At 40.5% G+C, this 21,177-nt stretch overlaps 1 protein-coding gene across 1 annotated transcript; it reads right to left on the bottom strand.

Moving 5' to 3' along the window:
• Positions 1-1,955: 1,955 nt before the first annotated feature.
• Positions 1,956-16,206, bottom strand: LOC122768858 (CTTNBP2 N-terminal-like protein). Its single transcript, XM_044025151.1, has 7 exons — positions 16,091-16,206; positions 11,776-11,880; positions 5,233-5,466; positions 4,677-4,784; positions 4,348-4,536; positions 4,068-4,238; positions 1,956-3,929 (listed from the first exon to the last, which is right to left on the bottom strand). Exons 1-7 carry the CDS (start codon positions 16,127-16,129, stop codon positions 2,979-2,981), a joined length of 1,797 nt encoding a protein of 598 aa, XP_043881086.1. The 5' UTR covers positions 16,130-16,206; the 3' UTR covers positions 1,956-2,978.
• Positions 16,207-21,177: the final 4,971 nt, after the last annotated feature.

Here is a 21,177-nt window from a genome sequence, read left to right as displayed (position 1 = left end):
TTCTTACATTGTGCACTAGTGCAGACAGCACTTAGCAGGTCCATCCAGGAGGGACATATGACTGCAGCAATCCAAGTTCATTTATTTATAGGGTTTCATCACGACCACCTCACGCAACCCTACAGAGGCAGCAGCCGACATACTGCATCTATACCAGTCTAAGAATATACTGCAAGAACAACCGATTTCATTCTCACTCGACTCACGAGATACAAAAGACTTATTTTATGAAAAATAGACCCAACGTGACAAACAATAGCTGTGTAAGAATTAGTGACGTCTAATTATGAGCTACATCGACTTCACAGACCAGAAAAAGATGGTACTGTACTGTGAAAATGAAATTGTATTTTCATTACTTTGTAGGTTAATCTTTCAATTTCTTCCAATAACCTGCCTAAAAGTTACAAACTGGACCTTTAAGGCATCATATTATGCAAGTCAAGATTTAAAAGTAAGCCTATTCAGACAAAGTCAAAATAGCATAAGTGCCATAGTGAACATTTATTTTATGAAACAACAAAGATTTTTTGTTGATTCTGAAAAGTACTTATAAGGTTAATTGTGTGAGTGTGTGTCCCTGATCTCAGAGTACAGTATACGGTGACCGCAGTGAGGACACGTCGCCCCCCTCGCAGCTCATCAACCTGAGCCGGTGTTTACGGAGGCTGAGAAAGACAGGGCTTTGCTGGACGAGCAGACATGCCTGTGCTGGATTTGGGATGCGGCCCTGCTGTCCTACACTGGAATGTTAATTAGGTGAGCCGAGCAAAGGAGAGGTGACCCATGCCGTTACCCCGCCAACCCTTCCCAAACAACCAGGTGGGATTAGTGTGACGGAAAGTCGAGTCAGGGTATGCTCTGCACGTATCTGCTGACTGAGAGCGTGAACACAGGCCACGGCTGCGGTCAGCCAACTCTTTCAAGGCTATGAAAGAATAGATTAAGTTTTTAAGTAAACTTAATAGATTAAGTTAAAAGTTTAAGTATAAATGTTCACGTTTTTATCTCAAGAAGTGAAAAGAAAAGAAATCAGTCTCTTCAGCATTATTATAGTCTGTATATGTGTATAATATGTGGTTGTTCACCTGCCCAGGGACTACAGTACTGTAGTACAAAGCATGTTTTCTCAAACTGACATTGACGTACTTTGTATACTATCCCTCCTATAAAAAAATTGGTTTAAATAAACCAAACTAAACATTATGATACACACAGAAGACATTTGACAGGCTGTCACCAGTGTTTTCTTTTGCAATCTCAACAGCACCTCAAACTTTATCGCGAGTTGCATCACTCAAAACAAAATACCACAAAAAACAATGTTTACGGTTGAGGCAGCGCAGGGAACAAAACAAATAGTCCATTAAAGGTTTCGTAACTTCTTTGCAACTTTGAAGCACGATATAAAAGACTCTTCTTTTCCAGTGGATCTGTGCGGTCACAAAATAAGAGAAATACTAACATAAACACAAAGTTTATAGTATGTTATTTTAATGCAACATCGTCCATGTAAATGGAATAACTAGCTAATATTGTTATAAGAAGAAAATGATAAGATTGTTTTTAAACTCTGCGTTAAATCATTTTACAAACAGGAGCTGAACTCATGTTAGAACACAATCCCCCTGCTATATTTATGACAACTGTTCACTAGTCTGCATTGATGAAGATAAATTTAGTACATATATATATATATAATCTGGAGAGAAATGATAGCAGATGATGTTAATCTGAGGAGTGTATTTGCTGTAGGCTCTCCTCTGCTTGGTGTGGTAACTCATTCAATACTGACCTCTAGAGGACAACCTGTGGCTGTACACATAAACACTGTATAACCTGTGTATATACAGTATATACATATATATATATATATATATAAAATCATTTTATTTTCTCAGCTAAAAACTTTCAGATTTCATTTAAAAAAAAGAAGCTATTTTACAGAACACAAGTTGATTCAATGCGACTTTATTGGGTGGCGTCAGTATTTACCAATGGTTGTCTCGATATGATATTACACAACAATATTGTATTATATATACATGTATTGCACAAATCCTTCCTAAAACTCAAAGGATATATGACTGTTTCTGAGATCAATTTATTAAATATGTCACTGTCGAGCATATACAGTACTAAATTGGATCTGATAAGAGACTACAAATATGATGTTTGCCGTGTTTTGTAAGGTTTCTTAGAAACGGCACGATCAAGCTCGTCACACTCATCTGAAACATACACGACGATAACATCCGGTTTAGTCAATACCTGCACTCTTGAGTCTGATAAAGAAACACAACTCTGCGTGATGTGTAATTAAGTTGTTGTGTTTTGCCTTAAAATGAGCAGAACTTAACTCGTGTTGAAGACATTCATTGAAATTCAGCAATTTCCTGTCTCACTCTTCTACTTTGACATTGTACGTCATCAACCGCAAGGATTTCAAACACATACTATCAACCACTGTCGATAATATGAGTCTATATGATCAACATCATAATTAACATGGACATAATATTGAAGAATGTGGACAGGAACACTGATTAGATTTAAAGTCATATTAAACTAGAGCAGTAATAAAATAAACTATAAAATAAACTTACATATAACTGTACAATGAAATGTGACACACATTGGTCCAAGGATCATTTACAACTACTGTTTTTTTTAATTATAATATTTGCATACATACGGTGAAAAATAAAGACTTGTAAATCTGAGCTAAGCAGGATGCAGCATACAGGATGTTGGCACGCTGATGAACCTTCAGTTGCAGCTGCTCGTTAGTACCGGTCCTATAATCAATACCTAAAATATTGCCTTAACACATAATGTAATAAATACAGAACACAGTGTCACAGTATTTACGAGGACCTCTGTTCAAATAAGCACAAGATATAAATCCTATAAGACAATACCTCAGTCTTGATTATGAGACGTGAATTTGATTCACAAGCAGAGCAGCAGCTGAGCGACTAGTTAGACGAAACCACCATGTCCAGTTCTTTGACTCCCTCCTGACTGGAGGTGAGGCCACAGCTGCCTGAGAGGGGGCTGTCGGAGAAATGGCTCGCAGACCTGGGCACCGCAGCCGGGGAGGGAGGAGCCTGTGCCAGACCGGGCTTCTTCGGCGGGATGGGAGGAGGATTTCCCCTGTCAGCCCTGGGAATGATGGGAGACCTGATTCCCGGCTGAAGTGCCACTGCCGCTCTTCCGACGACGGGAGACAAAGGCGCCGCCAGACTGCGGTAGTCTGTACCGAAGGGCGAATTGTTTGGCGCCACGAGCTTCGGTGTGGCGCTCTGCTGGACGTTAGTGAAGCGAGACAGGACCTGAGTAACGGTGCTCCGGGCCATCTGCTTGGCTGGACTGGCTTCTGGAGAGGAGGCACTGGTCACAGGGGAGAGTTCTGTTGGAGATTGAGGAGGAGCAGGCTGTGTGGCCTGGGACTGTGGTTCTGGCTCAGTCGTACCCTGGAACTTATGACGAGCAGCGTGGAAGCGCTGGTTGATCCCGACCTGGTATGGAGACTGGTAGCCCCCAGGACTTTGGTTTACTGGCGGACTTTTGGCAAGGACAGGTGAGGAGCAGGGGGAGGAAGACGGGAAATTATAGTGGGCAGTGTTGCACGAGGAGACCGACATCTGGGTCTCATTAACTTGAGGGTTTTCGATCCCATTCAGTTGGCAAGTCTTCTCTGAGTGGGCGTTGTTTGGACTATGGCGGCCAATGGTCTCCGTCTGACAGTGGTGACCGTTGACTGTTGGTTGATCTTGTCCATCTTCCTCTATATCAACAACCTTTATATTATCTATTAATGTCTTTCCTGGACTCACTTTAACGGCCCACTCCTTTACTGCCACCTCTGCTGGAGCTGTATCTCCCATGATGTTCACCTCCTGCAGTTTCCTCCTCAGCTCTTCAGCCTGATCAAAACCAGAAGAGCAAGATCAGTTTCAAGCGCAAATCTGTCTTTGCCTTACAAGTTCACTTCCTCTTGAACATCATATGAAAATAATCTGACGCACGAGCAACAAAGTGAAGGAGATTTCAAAGTGTCAGACCTGCTGTTGTAGCTGATAACAATGCGCTTCCTCCTTCTTCAGACGTGAGCGGAATTGCTCTCGCTCTGTGTCAAACTCGGCTAGCTGCTCCTCCACTCTCGCCTCCATCCTCAGTGCTCTCTTCCTCTCATCCTCCAGCTCCCTCTTCAGGGCCTGACAAGCCTCCTTCTCCTGCACAACATGTGGATTTTATTTATAACAGAATGCAAAACCTGACTAAAACAGAACTTTGCAGGATAATGGCACTATCAAGGAAAAAGGTATGGGAAATAAAGATTACCTTGTCAAGTTTACGACTCAGCTCAGTCACTCGATGTCCTTCCTCTAGAGCTCTGGCACTTGCCCACTTGCACTCTTTGGCCAGAGCACAGGACAGCTGTTTGTGCTGAGCCCGTTCTTCTTCGAGCTGCTCAGTAATTCGCCGCTGTTCTTTTTCCAACCGCCGGACCTGGCTGCGCTCAAACTCCAACTAAAGGCACAGAGACAAAATAACCACAATAGACAATAGTGTTAGAGTCAGAGGAAGTTCTGAAGACCGTGAGATTAAGACAGCACAGCGCAGACTTAATGCTTGCAGTGAAATCCCTGTCACTACAGTATAGAGGGCACCTGTTGTTGTAAGCGCTCCCTCTCCTTCTCCAGAATGTAAGTGACATCGTCTCCCTCGGCCGTGTCCTCGGCATGTCTCCTCTTCTCCTCCTCCAGATCTGCAATGACCTGACACAAACACAGGGGGGTGACAGAGAGTGAAGAAAGGAATCAATCAGCTCAAGTTTAGTCTGTTTGTTGATCCAGGGTTAGCAGCAGCTACTTTGTAGCTATCCAGTGGCCACACTGTAAGCAAAGGCTGCTGCAAATTAGCTTAGCAAAACAAAAAGGCACATACTTATTTTCATACTTTCTACTTACAGTTTTGTGAAATGTGTTTTAATAGAGCAAATGCCTCATCTTGCAGTGTAAAAACACATCTTTTATTCACACTGATTAACTGGATCTGGGATTTTGATGGAGGTGGGATTATTTAATCTACTATATGCTGCTTGTGTTTAAATTCCAATATTGTACATGTTTAATTGCCTCCTCCACATATGTTTACTCCTTTATTAACCTATATTTTCCGTGTTTCCATGTTTAAGGAACCATCTGCCTCCTCACGCAGACTCACCCTTCTGTGCCGGCTCTCAGCTGCAGCCAGCTGGGCCAACATCTTCTCCTGCATCCTCCTGCAGTGGCTCACCACCAGCTTGAGAATGACCAGTGGGTTGGAGACGGGGGGCAGACAGCCCGGGTCCTTGTTCTGACCTCCAACAATATCGTTGTCTCTCTGCAATGCCAGGAAGGGGTCGCTGAGGTTGTACCTGCCGTAGCGCTCCTGGATAAACAGCTCTTTGTGTTGGGCCTAAAGAGATTAGAAGAGTGGGGTAAGACTTTTAAAGCCTTGGATCTTTTGTAATAATTACGTGACCGCTTTTCTGGATTCTCCAGATTTTCCCAGCCATGACTGAATACTGGTTTTTCATTTTTTGCCATGTTCCAGGCCTGGCAACTACTGAAGACCTCGTGCTCCCCTGAGGATGAAGCGTACTGACTCAGGAGGTTTCCTGACTTTCCCTTTAAGGTAAAGAAGGAGGGTTTAGGGTCAAGACCAGGAGGTAAGATAGATGCAAAGTGGATAAGACAAAATAGTAATAGTAATGGCCACAGTTACAATGAGAGAAAGTGACAAACTAATTTGGTCTAATAAAAATGTATGAGAACGAATAATTTATACTTTTCATGATACCAACATATATTTCCCCCTAACTTCCCCTGATTGTTTCAACAAACAGTTTTTTGTGTTCCTGTCCTCAGTAAATTCAAATCATCTTCCTTCCCAGTGATGAAAAATGTCATTAATCAAATTTTTAGTAGAGACGACTACAAACTTCAAACAAGGCACAGCGCTGTGTGTCGTACATAGTCGTGGTCAGTATTTCTACATACAATGGATGGGCCAAATCTAATCATTATCATTCTATCAGTTCATGAACTTTGAATTTAGACGAAATGATAACAATAATCTCCTGTAGTTATGCTTTTAGTGAACTACTTACACACCATGAGCCGTGTCTCTAATTTAAAAAAAAAAAAAAAGAAGAAGTAAAAAAAGACAGATGGTGTGTCTGTCTATGTTTATCAGGACAGCTGCTCTGGACTCAGACTTGGCCAAGGCAGCGCTCTTCTGTTTAACTTGTGAAAGGAAGGATAATGGAAAGCAAGACATTTAGGGTTCAGCATCTCATCATCATGCCTGCGGAGAGAGAAAGATAATAGAGGGGGGACTGTAACAGACCTGGCAACCTGACTTAGTGAGGTTTCAACAAAAGAGGATCAAGAGATTAGAGGCTGTGGCAGCATGAGGACAGAACTCTTGACGACTGACGCTAAGATAAGTTCGGAAGTTTAGTGTGGGTGGACCAACGGAGCGATTTTTAGCCACTTCACCGTTTTTACAGTCGACTGCAAAGGTACACTTACATTATTCACACTATATTAGGTTACAACTATATCAACCAGGGATGCATTGGTCTAATCTGAACACTATTTATATCCAGATTTCAACGGTGTAAATCTCACTGTGCATTGATTGCCCTACATTCAGTTAGAACAGTGCTGCTAGATTATTGAGAACTGCTGCTGCAAAAAAAATCCACATTCATAACATTAATATCAAGGCGCTACTGATGATTATCACTCGCAACCAAAATTACACCCACTCTCAAGTCCTTTGTGGCCTCCTTTTATATGAGGATTAACAATATAGTATTTTAGCTGCTTTAGGCCAGAGCCACGGATAATATTTAAGTTCCAGAGCGGCGGAACTTCTTATCACTCCCTGTGGACCTCTGAATAATTATCACAACACTGTGTTTCTCCCCTGCCTCTCCCCAGTGACACAGAGAGAGAGAGACAGAGAGAGACAGAGAGAGACAGAGAGACAAAACGGTGCTTTGGTAAATTGTGTGTCGCTCATCTGTCTTTCACCATAGATCTGTGAGGTGCAGAGTCAGGAAGCTGTTCAGGGAGCATTTGACGACTGTTGGCGGAGCGCACGTTTACATTATCAGACGATCACATTTGTGAGAGGCTTAAATCGTGACTGGGATAAAAAATACGATTATGAACTCTCACTGAACTTCCGGGTTCAGTTGTAGCAGTAGATTCTGCGTCTGAGACACTTTTTTGGTGTTTTTTTTTTAGCCATAGTGCTGCTATATGAAGCTGTGTGCCTTACTCACGCTGCATGCTTCTTACACCTCGCCGGCTCAGTCGATAAACTATATAAGATTGATCAGCATTGTGCCAATCCATTTGTATTCAAAAGCCTCACTATGAATCTACAAAACATCTTTACTTGGGGATACATGCTTGGATGACCTAGACGGCCTTTTGATGTTTCTGTATCTCCTCTGATGTAGAAAGACAGGGTGGCAAAGCTGCGATACTTTGCTGCCGTTATCTGATCCAGTCCACTGAGGGCGGATCAAACGACCTGAAGGTTTTACACAGGAAAACACAGATGCCAACACTCAGCATCTCGGCAACAGTTTTGTGTGATTCTGAATATCTTGTGAATTTGGAATATTGGTCCTTTTCTTATGGGTTTCACTTCTGACTGACTTAAGAAATGCCATTTGTCAGCAAACATATATTTGCCCTGCGCTGAACACTGCATACTGAATTGACTAAATATAGAATAACTTAGTTATACTGGCCGTTTTTAGGCAGTTGTGTAATTTCGTCTTCAAAGAGAAATCTGTTCCCATCACTTCTTCCCAACAGGGATGTGTCACTTTACAAAAAGAGAAAATAAATGAACTTAGGTCATGATTTTCTTGATGGACACAGTCAGCCTGATTCTCGCTGATGTAGTTGCTTGCAAAAGCAGGAGGGGGAATTTGAAAACCGTTGATGTTTATTTTTGCTTTTTAAGATTTTTAGAAAGACTGGTAATTGTTTTTTATTTCTTTATTTATTCAGTCTTCACATATTTCCATAACTGGAAAATTGGTCTTAAACCTTCAGGGTTCTATTTTCTTCCCATTAAGCACAGCATCCACGTTATTTTAAAAAGTTGACTCATAAACAGCCTCTGCCCCTCTTTTCCCTCCCCAGCGCCTCAGTCCACAGTCAGATGTTCTCGTCTACAACACAAAGAGAGGCTGTTTTCCTCTGCATCACTCCACCGCTTCAAAGAGGCTGAAGAAAGTGAAGCGAGGGATTACAGGGAACACATTTTTATGTTACTTACTACTTAACACTGCAGTGCATTCATTAGAGCTTGCCGTACGCGTACAATACCCATGAACACGCGGCCCATTGCTGTTACGCATCACAGTCTACAGTACTTCTATTATTCATTCTTCTGTCTGTTTGCTACAGTTCTTGGCAACTGGTTTGCTTTTGCTTGGGAATCAGTCGTCGTGCTTTGGCTGCACTGGTTTCAGTCCAGCTTATCAGCTTTGTTGACACATGCCTGGACTATGTCAGTTTCAAGATCTGTACAATTCTAGGACAAAGTAATATATGAACTTCCTATAGAGACCTATATATCTTTCCGAGCTGATTTTTCAGATTGCAGACAGTATACAAAGGACATAGACGTCTGAAAAAGCCTTTTTCATTGTAGTCTGTGAGTGAAATGCAGTGAATGCAACAGCAACTGATAATACAATCGGTGTTTGGATCTTGTAGCTAAAAAAGTTATTTTCTGTGTTTCGGTGCTGCCCCATTACCAAAAAAGACAAGCATTTATTTTTATTTTGTTTTAGATTTCCGCTCATGTGAAACCATGAGAACTCCATAGTTAATTAAAGGCTCATTTCCATATCCGACTCTCCTTTGAACTTTAAGTAAAAGCATGCAGTATATTTTCTTCCCAAAGCAGAGACTACTGGATCACTGCAGATTTTTGTGTGCCAAACATTAGCGTTGCCAGAGACTAACTTCCTTTTAAAAGCCACAGCGTGAGCAGCTGCACAAGTGAGTCACAAGAGGGAAAAATGCAGTTAAAATGCCTCCAATAGAAAAAAGAAAGAAGAAAGAAAGAAAAAAACAACAACACATCATTAACGTAACATCCCTTACTTATCGAATAACTGTTAATTGTCAGATTTTTTTCAAAACACCAACAAAGAGGAAAACATGTGACGACCTGCAAGTTCTTATGTGTAACCGGAAGTGTACACTTCATCATATAAGGCACAGTGACACGGTGTGATCGCCATGGCGAACTGTAGTTAAGATAAACACAGCTGTGACACGTCACTGAGGACAGACACGAGCAACATGACTGGACTCACTTCTCTAATTACTGTGGGGCCAACAGTTAAATGGTTGGACACGCCAGCAGCTCAGTTAGGCTGTACTTAGACACAACAGTGCTATTATTTTAAATGCTACCATCAGTCTGCTGACATGCTCACATTCAAAGCGCTAGTGTTCAGTAGATCGATTTACCGTAGTCATCCTCTTAATTTAGCACGCCAACCGTTTGTTCATTAGCAATAAACTCAGCGCAACCGGGTTTTGCAGATCCTTGCAATTCAGCCTAATGAAGGACATAAATACCTGCATTACATTTTATGACTAATCCATCCAAATGTACACATTGCCCATCAAGCCACAGATGTGAACCACACGTTGGTGCTAAAGGGGGAACGTTAGGGGATCTCCAAAGGCAGTAGAATTCAGCGTATGAGTCCTTTAAATATCTGCACAAATGTTTCTGTCAACCTATCCATTAGCTGTTGAGATGCTTCACTTGATAATAGCTTTGACCTGTTGGTGAGAGTCAGAAGATCCTCAGAGGACTGCTAATGTCTCTATATAATATAACAAACCATTCGGTTGTTGTTGTTGAAATATTTCAGTCAAGACCGCGGGCAGTGGGAAAAACCTGAAATGCATTACGACTATCCATAGAGATTTTAGTTATTAGTATTATATGGTTATGTTTTAATGATAGCAATCTACTTTTATGTGAATGCAGGACTACAAATTCTCCATCACTAATTCCTTTACAGAAGAAAGGTATGAGTCCCACAGGGAGGAGATCAGTTTTCACTCTCCGCTCTCCGCAGTTAATTTCCTACAGGTCAGTGGTTATACCCTCATTTAACGCGGCAAAGCATTAACACTGCAGCACTGACTCAACCCTTGGTTCTTGAATGGGTTAACAGTTTGTCCTGTTCAAGCCATGAAAGAAGCACAGCCACATTCCCCACAAGCTCTAGTTAAGGCCAGTGTTTATTTGTTCACTCCTACTCTCGCTCACAGTGAGCCACCAGGCAACCAGCGTGCTGCAATCCTTCTTGCCTTAGATGGCCAGATCCCAGGAGTAATGTAGGAATGTGGTCTAGACACAACACACGGACATTCATCAGTAGTCTCTCTTAGACGGCTCTAGTTTGCTCTTTCAATGGTGCATTTTACACCAGGAGAGTGAATTTCAACCCAATAGCATAAAGGCTATAAAAGACTAAGTATTATAAGTGAGAGCAGAGTTTTCTTATTCACTGCTTATCTTAAAAAAACATCCTCAAGGCAGTGGGAACAGTCACTGAAAGGCCTGCAGGACTCAGTGTTGGAAAATACCCTGGCGATTCTTTAATTGAAATGCAGCGTTAATCCTGCCCAAAGTAAGGCATCCTATAATTGGAAGAAGTCTCTCTCTCTCTCTCTCTCTCTTTCTCTTATTTCTGCTCATGCAAAAAATTACATTTGTTGTTATGAGACAATGACAATGTCATAAAAGACTTACTGTGTTCCAAAGGCACAGGTACTATATTATGTATATTTTTTTTGTTTTACAAGGAATGAATACAACCAAGCGGACAACTATCTTAACTGTCGTCAGCTTAATTGTGTTAACTTCCTCATTATGTTGCCAGTTGCTTCTGTACTTTTACAACACTAAAAATACAACCCACCGCTCTATATATATCCTGGGGGTGAGAATCACAGGGTACCTCATGATACGATACGCGATACATGGTCCACGTCCACGATACCAATAATATCACGATACAACGATTCTGTGATCATCAATATATTGCAAAACAATCATATAGAGATACACCACAATATCTGTCAAACTGAAGAACAACGTGTCCGTGAAAAGATTTTTTATTCACATGTATTGAACGTGGATGGGGAGACATGAAGTAGCGATGCCCGGCGAGTGAAACTGGCAGTGCAGTAATTTGTTAAGTGAAACATCGATATTTGGCGTATTGATTATCGTATTGCACGAGGAGGGACGACGATATATAACCAAATCAATATTTTGACCTACCTCTAACAGCAAGGTTAAGCAGGTTTTCAAAACCCAACAGAAACCTCTCAAACTGTGGAGGTGAACATTAAACTGCATTTCCTTGGCCTATTGGCAACTGAAGGCAACCTCAAATCAACAGAAACATCCCTGACTTTTTAACCAATCAATTAAGTCACACACAAAAAAAATACTATTAATTTAACGTAGTGCACAAGTGAGACCGAGAGAGAGAAAGAGATAATCAATAAGTAAATTGAGAGACTACATCAAATCTGTCAACAGTGACCAACATAAGAATCTCTCCATCCACACTATAAACTTGACTGGAGTTGCTGTTTTCACAGTCTTCGTCAAACATTGAAATTGTGTCCAGCTTCAGTCAATAAATACCTTTAGGGCATCAATGACCAGGTCCCGGGCCTCCAGCTCTCCCTCCAGGATGCTGAAAAGCATCAGCAACTCTGACTTGGTCAAACTCTCCATGTTCAGCTTGGACTGCGAGGACAGAAGATGTGAGAAAAAGAAACTGATTTGAGATTTTTTATTTTTTTTTTTTTAATTATGACAGCAGTTTAAACAGCATTACTCTTCATGAAAATAATAAACCTTCCTTGATTTATTCAACACAATAATTGCACAGCTTCTTGAGGAAAAAGTCTCATAAATCAGTGGCTTGGATCATATGGTTTCTATCTAGGGAAGGATTTATTTTGCAGAGTAGGAACAGTGCACAGAAACCACACAAACAATCTTTGAATTGATTTCACAGTTACACTGAATACCACACAGAATAGTTTAAGCGCTGCACAACTGAGCAGCATCTTTAATCAAAGTTGCATCACATCACACATCAAACACTTAAGAGCCCACTAACTTTCAAATGTTAAATGTACTATCCCTTAGTTTTGTTTTCCCCTCCATATATGTACATTCCATAAATCCTGCGTGACAGTCGCTCCATGTTGGGGATGTTATGTGGTCTCTTTGTAGTGATTCTGCACTCTAATCTCACAGCTGTGTTGGTACCGCTGACAAGCCCCGCGGTGCCCACACCTCAAACATCTATACCGCACTCCAGCCGAGCGAACGTATGCAGGCCCTCCTTTGAAATGTGATCAAAGCGGTTAATGTTTTCTTTCTAAGCATCCTTTTCAGATGATAGTCGTCACGTGTGACATGTGTGAGGGATAGATGAACAGCACACTGGCTGAGGATTTGATGCTAGAAATGTACCCTTTAGTGAGAACAGAAGTCTGAAAATAAACACAAAGAACAGTATGCAGAGGAATGGGCTCCGGTGACCTCACTGAGCTGCATCGACAGCCTAATCCCCGGAACATCATGCTCTCACAAAGAAAGGACACAATGTTTTAGCTGTGCCTTCACCAGCACTCATGGTTTACGGCTTAACCACGTTCGTGGCTTGTAAAATGCTAATTAAACTACAACATACACACACCTCCCTTTGGTTTTGGTTTTACAGACTTGCTCACTAATTTCACAGGCCACTGTAATGACTGTGAGAAGAGTGTGTGTGTTGTGTTATGAGATGTGTCTGACACAACATCAGGATTGTGTAGATCCTCTCCATTCTAATATTATTTCAGGTAATCCCCCTTGGTTAGAGTTGGTAATCATGAGGGTATACAAACATGGAGCAACAGCATGGGAAATACACATTTTCCCACACATTCTTACGGCTTTAACTCGGGTCAAATGCCCTGTGTCCTTATACCTTTTTAAGCATGTTTGTTTTAAGCCTGGTCAGCCGTGTGCTTGGACAGAATAGATGGATGTATAGTATAACTGGGCAATAAAACAATAATAATTACTGCAAAATAATTTGGGTTAGGGTTATTTATTATTATTGTTGTTGTTGTTGTTGTTGTTGTTATTATTATTTATCTATTTAAATAGAACAGGTTCAAAGGATATACTGACTTGACTAATTATATTCCCATGTTGAATCACATTAAAATTAATATTCAGAGAATCTTGGATTAGGATCTAATTTATAACTGAATAATTATTCCAAGTATACCTTTCGCATGACTTCACTCACCATGTCTCAGAGGCAGCGACACACTTTTAATGCATGGACATTTTCGTACCAGACCGTGTGAATCCTCCATACACCATCACCAACTGTAATGGCAAAAGTCTATTTTTTCCCCCCACTTAGATTGATTTATCAATAATACACCCACAATACTTTATTTTAAGTTAATTTCCTTAGTTGATGTAAATTAACTGATTAAATGTACCAGCTCTTTTCTCTTCAGCCACAAGAGTGTTCTCTCGCCCTTGCGTGAGATCACTACTCCAGCCTGTGTCACTGGAAATTTAAATTGAAAAGGAGTTTAAAAATTGCCATTAAAATAATATTGCAAAATAGTTGTAAACAAAAGTGTGACATGCCAACAATAAAATGGCTTCTACACCATCTATATAAGCTGCAGTATGGAACCTCCATTGCTCCCAGTGGACCTCTGAGTAATAACAAAAGCACTGCAGCATCATGGCGTTCCACTTCTATCTCCATAGAGCGAGGTCGACTGCACAAGACATTTAGGTTATGTGTTGTATGTCTATCTTTTATCATGACATTACTGGTCAAGACTGCATCCAGAAATCTGCTTGGTGCAGGAACAGCAGCAGCTGTGATTGAACATGCAGGCAGGTGGTCAATATCGGACAATCCTTTTTATGAGATGCCAAAACTCATGATTGTGATTAAAATAGAATTGTGAAGATCTACTGAGCACACAGGTTTATTTGTAGCTCTAGAATCCATGTAGAAACTTTTTGAGGGTCCTTTTTGGCAATTTAGTCCAAACAAATGCAGCTGTCTTCCTTTTTAGCGCTATGCTACGTAGCTGTTGTGCTTCAGCCATGCCTCCATCGGTCATGGCATTGAATGTGTTAGGGTGGCAGTTTTATGTCCTGTCCCACATCCTGCATATGGAGATGATGCAGTGCATTGTAAGTGGCACTGGACTGACACTTTTCTAAAAGTATACATCTGACCCAATGACTGTGAAGAAAGCAGGGAAGCTGTCCCTGTGGACCTGCTGGACTGATGTCAACCAACCTGTCAAACACATGGTGTTCAACCTTCCTCTCATTGTCCAGGGGGGAAGTTCAAGTCAGTCGCAAAAAACTTAATGGAAAGAAAAGGAGATGCAGCTACAACAAAACAATGGAAACTACTTACAAAAGGTTGAAGCCAGCTGAAGGAGATTATCTGAGTTGTTTTTTCTCTATTGTACATGCTCAAAAAGAGATGTGAGGATCTATGAACACATTACTACTGAAACCCAAAGGCTGTGAGGAGGCAGACAAGGCAACAGCTGCTGTATTACCTAGTGTTTATCACATTGCAGATCAACAGACCCTGGACGTAAGCTAGCGTCATTTTCCAGACTCAGAGGTTGAAGGAAATGTCATGTGGTTGTACAAATCCTGCTGCCATAGTAGCAGATGTTATTGCACCTGCCTCTGTTTGGAAAACAGAGTTATGTCATTAATATTTCTTATATATTATGTTACACTTGTAAAGAATCAAAAGCATAGGAAAGCGCTGAAAAATGTACCCTGCACTGGTTCTATATTTTATAAGCCACAGCCTTTATTAAGCATCAGCAGTATGCTTCATACATACAGTCTATCCTGTGTTTATTTAGACAGTTAAATAGACAGCAATGGTGGATCAGTGGTATACCTTGTTATGTTTTAACTGGAAGGTTGTGGGTTTAATTCCTGGCTCCACTAGCTCCACACAGCTGTCGGGAAAAATCACAGGGCTTTTACCCAGCAGTGTGTGAATGGGTAAGATGTGTGATAGAAAACATGGTGCACATAGATGTGCTGTACAAATATAGTGTAGTGTAGTTGAGTTGTCATCAAGATGAGAAAAGAAAAGAAAAAAAAACAATCTCTCATCATTTTAGGCTACCTATCACCATTGATGATGGGTGTCCCACATAAGTTCTATTTAGTTTGTTGGGATCTGGTCACCCTGCTCTTTGTGCAGCCGCGGAATGTTTTCAAAACTCTTGAAAAGTGCTTGAGATGGAGGCTTAATCATTACTGTGTGAACTAACATGACAGTGGTTTGAAAGTAGCCAACGGTTTCATTATATTTAAAAGTTACGCACTACAGCTTTAAACTGTGTGGTCAGCTGAGGGACGTTGTGTGAAGTTTCCTTGTTCAGTGACCAGGATGTCTGAGCAGAATCTCAATTGGATTTGTTAGTCAACCCAGTTTCAGTGTAAGCCACTTGTTTTACTCACTCTGGTTCCAGACTAATGGTTTTCATACAGACTCGCTGTCTTGGAAACATGTTTAGGGATATTTAAATTATAAGAAGCGTTCACCCCGTTATAACGTAAGTGGGGAATTCACTATGCATCAAACGGTCTTCAGCGTCCGACTGAATGAGATCACATGTCACTGTGACGCTTCTTCTAATCTGTACAATAATTATTGTTTAAGTGTTTTCGTATAAACTAAACCCAAAACACTTATCCATGTCTGTCATCTGAAGTGTACAGATTGTTCGGCCTGTAGCCGTGACTACTTACGCTAACAACTTTTTTTCTTCTTCTTCACTAGTGTCTAAGACACGGTGAGACGCAGACATTGATGGACTCTAACTTCACACAGCCCACGGAAAACGATTTTTTTTGTTGTTGTTCTCCTTACCTTCATGTGGGACTGTGGGGTCCGTGGAAACTCCAGCATGAACTTTTATCCCGTGAGAAGATTTCTTTGGCTGGATTTGCGTCCCCTCTGATTCCGACGCAGCGGAACACTGGGCTGCTAAGCTCTGCTCTAACTGACAGCTGAGGCAGCCAATAGCAAAGAAAAGCCTAGTGCTCTGACCAATGAGAAGCGAGAGTTGAGAAACGGGGCGGGGACAGTCTCGTCCCGCCTCTTGGATTTTAGTAGGGTTTCTTTGTTAAGTATTTCTTGAGTCTCCCACTTTCAGCCAGTCTAACAAATGTGCACGTTTCACCTTCTTTTCTTTAGTGGACAAAATTCAGTTCAAGAGTATTTTATGCTACCTGTATTTTTTTGTTGTGATGATAGATGGATTTAAACCACAAGGAGAATAGATAAAGTGCACTTCACTGTATCTCTACTGAATGAAGGACTTAACTTAGCAAAAATATGTACAATATGTATACAGACACCAAATTACAATCTAATGGAATATAGTGTTAACTGAAGTATCATTTCATGTACAAATAATGGTATTTGTACTTGTTTTGTTTGTTCAGGTCTTGTTTATTTTTGATGATGCTATTCACATTCCTTTGTCCCATCATGAATATTTGATACATTTAAGACTTTTGCTATACTTATTAATCAATACACCTGGTAAAGAAATTCAGTATTCACTGTTATACATAAGCAATAGATAAATAAAATAGATAAATAAAACAAAATTACAGTATTTATCCAGGGGCTGTCATTTTATCTTACAACTATCTTGTCGGATAGACAAAATACCTTATTTATAAATATCACCACATATATTATCCACCAATGATGTATATATCATTACCAAATATTCCAGCAAAAGAATCACCTCCATTGATTGCTGGATTTATGAGATTACTGTATAATAGACTGCCATCTGGTGGCCTTGTAACTGTATGAGTCTGTAGAGCCACAGTGAGGCACAGACAGGGCTTTTTGGAAGAAGTGTCAGAAATGAAAAAGGCTTTACAGACGCTCGAGGAGTTCATTTCATAGCGAGCGTCACACTAAGACTGCTGATCGCTCTCAAAACAGGAGCAGTTGGGGGGGTGTAACGCTCACATATAGCCTGTCTTTTTCTGTCATTTTAGAGGCAGACTTCCTGTACCTCCTAGGTCTTAGTAGCAGGCAAAGTTCCCCCTGGTCATGTAACTCTGTAGGGGGGGGATACAACACTGTTGTTATTGTTGTTTTGGTTGTTGTTGTTGTTGTCGACAGCTGGGAAGCATAGAGCTGCCAGATGCCATGTGCCATGAGATCAGATGGATGTGGTTTTCCCTGCGCTGTAGACCAGAACATGTAAGTTAACTGCCTCAGACTGGAGCTCCCTCCTGTAATACACAATATCTGTCAGCAGAGTGCAATGCTCACACAACTCAAGTCAAAGTTAACTGCTGGTAAACGCCACTGTCGTAAAATACATGTTGAGGTAATAACGTGGTACAGTCACCTATGATTACATTGTTTTATTTCTCAATATTTTAGAGATAAAAAATAACCTTATCTCACCTTTTGCCCCCTGTATGCTCACAGTCAGTAGAATGGATGAAGGTCCATCGTGCTGCAACACAGGTGATGCAGACCCGCTCAGGCTTTGACAGAGGTGACATTCACCTGGTTACGAGTTGATGAACCATCAACATGATCTCAGAGACATTATTTGAAGGTTGAAAAAATTTCACATTATGTCACTTTAAAGATGCATAATACAAAGGACTATAATGGACAAACAAGCACATCTACTGTGGCTGCGCCTGCTGTCGGAAATAAAGGTCAATCCACTCGGGCACTAATGAGAAGTGTCATCAGGTTCAACTCTCGGCTAATTACTTTAAAACATTACAACACTGTAATAATGCTGTTGGAGGAGAGCAATACTTCTTTGACCACTAATTTGGTGTGAAGTTACACAACCTGTGTCAGCTCTAAACTGGCACAACACACACACACACACACACATATACAGCATCTTTGAGCTATTTGATAATTGCGGCTCTCTCTTTTTCTTTTTTTTTCACTTGCTCTGCTATCTTGAGAGTGCACTGAGAGCAAACTCAGAAAATTGTCGCTCCTGATTGGCTGCTGATGCAGGGAGCATCTTCAGCCTTAATAGAGAGTCACTATTTCAGGCTCTTCAATTAAAAGTCTCTCTGTTCAGCGTGCACACACTGGCTGCTGCGGTGAGTCTCTGTCCTCCTCTGCATCTTTGTTCTCTGTTCTAAAAAAGTGAGCAGAATACAGTGAGTGCTCAGGAGTTGTACCATCCAGATCAGAGGTGTCAAACTAGACATTTGGTTGTAATTATCAAATGTATTACACTCAACATTACATTACAGCTTGTTTGGCATTTAATTACATTATTGTTGACTTAATTTTAGATTTATGTCTGTATGGGTTTGACGTTAATAGATTTATTTTCTTTTTATTGTGAAGTAAACAGCATCAGTTCATATCTATAAGCACTTAAGATGAGCTCATCTCAACAAATTATGGGAGAAATGTGTTTAATATGACGAGCTCTTTGAGCTCTTTAATATTAATTCCTTGTATTATACTATAGTAGTTTATAGTAGTCTATAATAGTTTACCACAACAATCCGAGGCAGATCGCAGCACATCTTTGATTCTGGTTCTGCCAGAGATTTCTTCCTGTGAAAAGGTTTTTTTTTTTCTCTCCTCTGATGCCAAGTGTTTGCTCAAGTGTTTTTCATCTCCTCTCTATAATGTGATAAGGTTCCTGCCTCACTATGATTTGGCACTATACAAAAAAAAAAGGATTTGATTTGATTTAGTAGCTGTAGAAGTCGAAGTAGTTTCTTTTTGTGAGTTGATTTATGTAACTTATATTAGGCAGATTTGGCTTATGTGAAATACTCTTTGACTCTTTTTGTCTCCACTTTCCTTCAATTCCGACGCCATTGATGACTGGGGTTTTTTAGTTGACACAATGGCAAATTTTGCCAAAAGGGGTCTCGCTTTTCAGACTCTTATGATTATTATTATTTTTTTGCTCCCCAAAGAGAAAACCCCCTAAAAAACATAGCAGCTTAAATAATAAGGAATATTTCCACTGAACTCAGATGGGCACTCTTCAGTCTAGGCTTTTATTTTATCAGTGGGAACTGTTTCAAAAGTTCCATTCAAAGTGTAAACTTGAACATGTGGGGCCCCAATCAAGCTTGAATCAATATACCGCAAATCTCTCTTACTTTAGCAGTATCATTCCCAGCTTAAGCGAAGCTCCGGTTATTCAAAATGAATATTTCATCCCTGCACTCTGACACCTCGCTGCTGCATGACAGACATAATATGAAGATGACACACCATGGCGGCAGAGGCATGAGGATAGGACGGATGGATCGAGCACTAGATTCAGAGTCTAGCTGATGACAACCTTGGACTTAATCTGAGGCATTTATCAGCATCTGTTTCCTGGCACCCAGTTCTGTGGGTTTTTTTTTTTAGTTCTTCATCTATTGCCCCACATGTGATATTTTTTCATCTGATTCCCTATATGCGAGGACAGTAATGTCAGTATACTGTCAGTAATGTCTGCATATATTAAATGTTTTTCTTGACTCACACGGCACATGGAGCTGTGAAAAACAGACATTAAGGCTCCGGGGGAAGTAGTCTGTTTTGACACAGGCTATATTTATATAAAGTGCCTGACTGCCTGACCTTGAAAATGATTAGCCTGATCAATCATTTACATATCTACATATCATATTTAATAGACCTCCAAGCAGTAGACCATGTCACTGCTAGTGATGTACAGTATGTGTTTTTACATTAATGTCGGCGCAGATGTACATAGACCTTTGTGACTAATTACTGCTTTGTTATGGTTGATGACTGATAAATTGATGGAATTGAACCCTAAGAAAGGCACGTTGCAACCCACTATGACGCCCATTTTGAAGCTTCTATACGCCGAGGTTTTCCAGTGTCACATTTTTTTCCCAGACATCTGGACACCAAACACAAAGTCCCATTTACATATTTGTCTGCAAGAATGAAGCTGGTAAAAAGCACCAATGCCATGCTTAAAAGCCTCTTTTATTATCTATTATACTACAGTAAATTGGGCCATCATTTACATGATGTGATGTCCATTATGTAAATGATGGCTGTATTGAAGACCTGAAACTATAGCGACTGAAACCATAGACCTCTTTGGAACATGTTGACTGACGTCATACTGAGTCACACCCTGATGGCAATTAGTTTTATTTTCTTGACCCAGATAGTATGTATATAATCAGTCACTTTAGTTAACGGTGATCGTGATCTCTTGAGTAATTAACTAAAAAAAAGAAAATATTTTATTACAACAAGTATGAGATTAGACAAACTATATCCCACTTGGACATAAACTGACAGAAATCCCAGGTTTACATGAAAACAGAGGTGGAGGTTTGGTGTGTTTTAATGTGAAATATCAGCACTAATGGCATCTGAGCCACCCTTTTACAGAGATCTTTTCACACCAAATAAACAAACCAACCCCCATCAATCTGCATGTCCACAACAGTCTTATCCTTGAGTGAGCTTGGAGAGTTCTGAGAGTTTTATTGTGCTGTCTGCACTGATTGCACCACAGCTCATTTTTTTAAACCAATGCGGGGAGAAATACCTCGAGTGAGTCTGACAGCTTGGAGGCACTGGTGTGCCAACAAAGTTTAATTTAATGTGTAATTGCGAAGAGAAATGATTGCCATCTTCAAGTCAAGGGCTCTTCAATCCAAGTAGTTTAGGTAAGCAGTTCAAAACCTTGAAAAGTGAGTTGTTTAGTCCTGTTACAGCTATGTTTATATTTCACTCTCAAACTTGGTTGCATTAAAAGAATATAATATATTTATCTTATATTAAAAAATAAATATAGGTAAAAAATATAGGTAGTATCTAAAAAGTTGTTGTTGTTGTTATTGTTGTTATGGTTACTTAAAGAATACACGTCTTTCTTGGGAGAGGCAGTCTCTTATAATCCTGGCAACCATTCAGCACCACACAGAAAAATGAGGAAC

Source organism: Solea senegalensis, linkage group LG4 (assembly GCF_019176455.1).
Source record: "Solea senegalensis isolate Sse05_10M linkage group LG4, IFAPA_SoseM_1, whole genome shotgun sequence".
NCBI lineage: Eukaryota > Metazoa > Chordata > Actinopteri > Pleuronectiformes > Soleidae > Solea > Solea senegalensis.
This window is presented reverse-complemented; position numbering and strand designations above follow the sequence as displayed.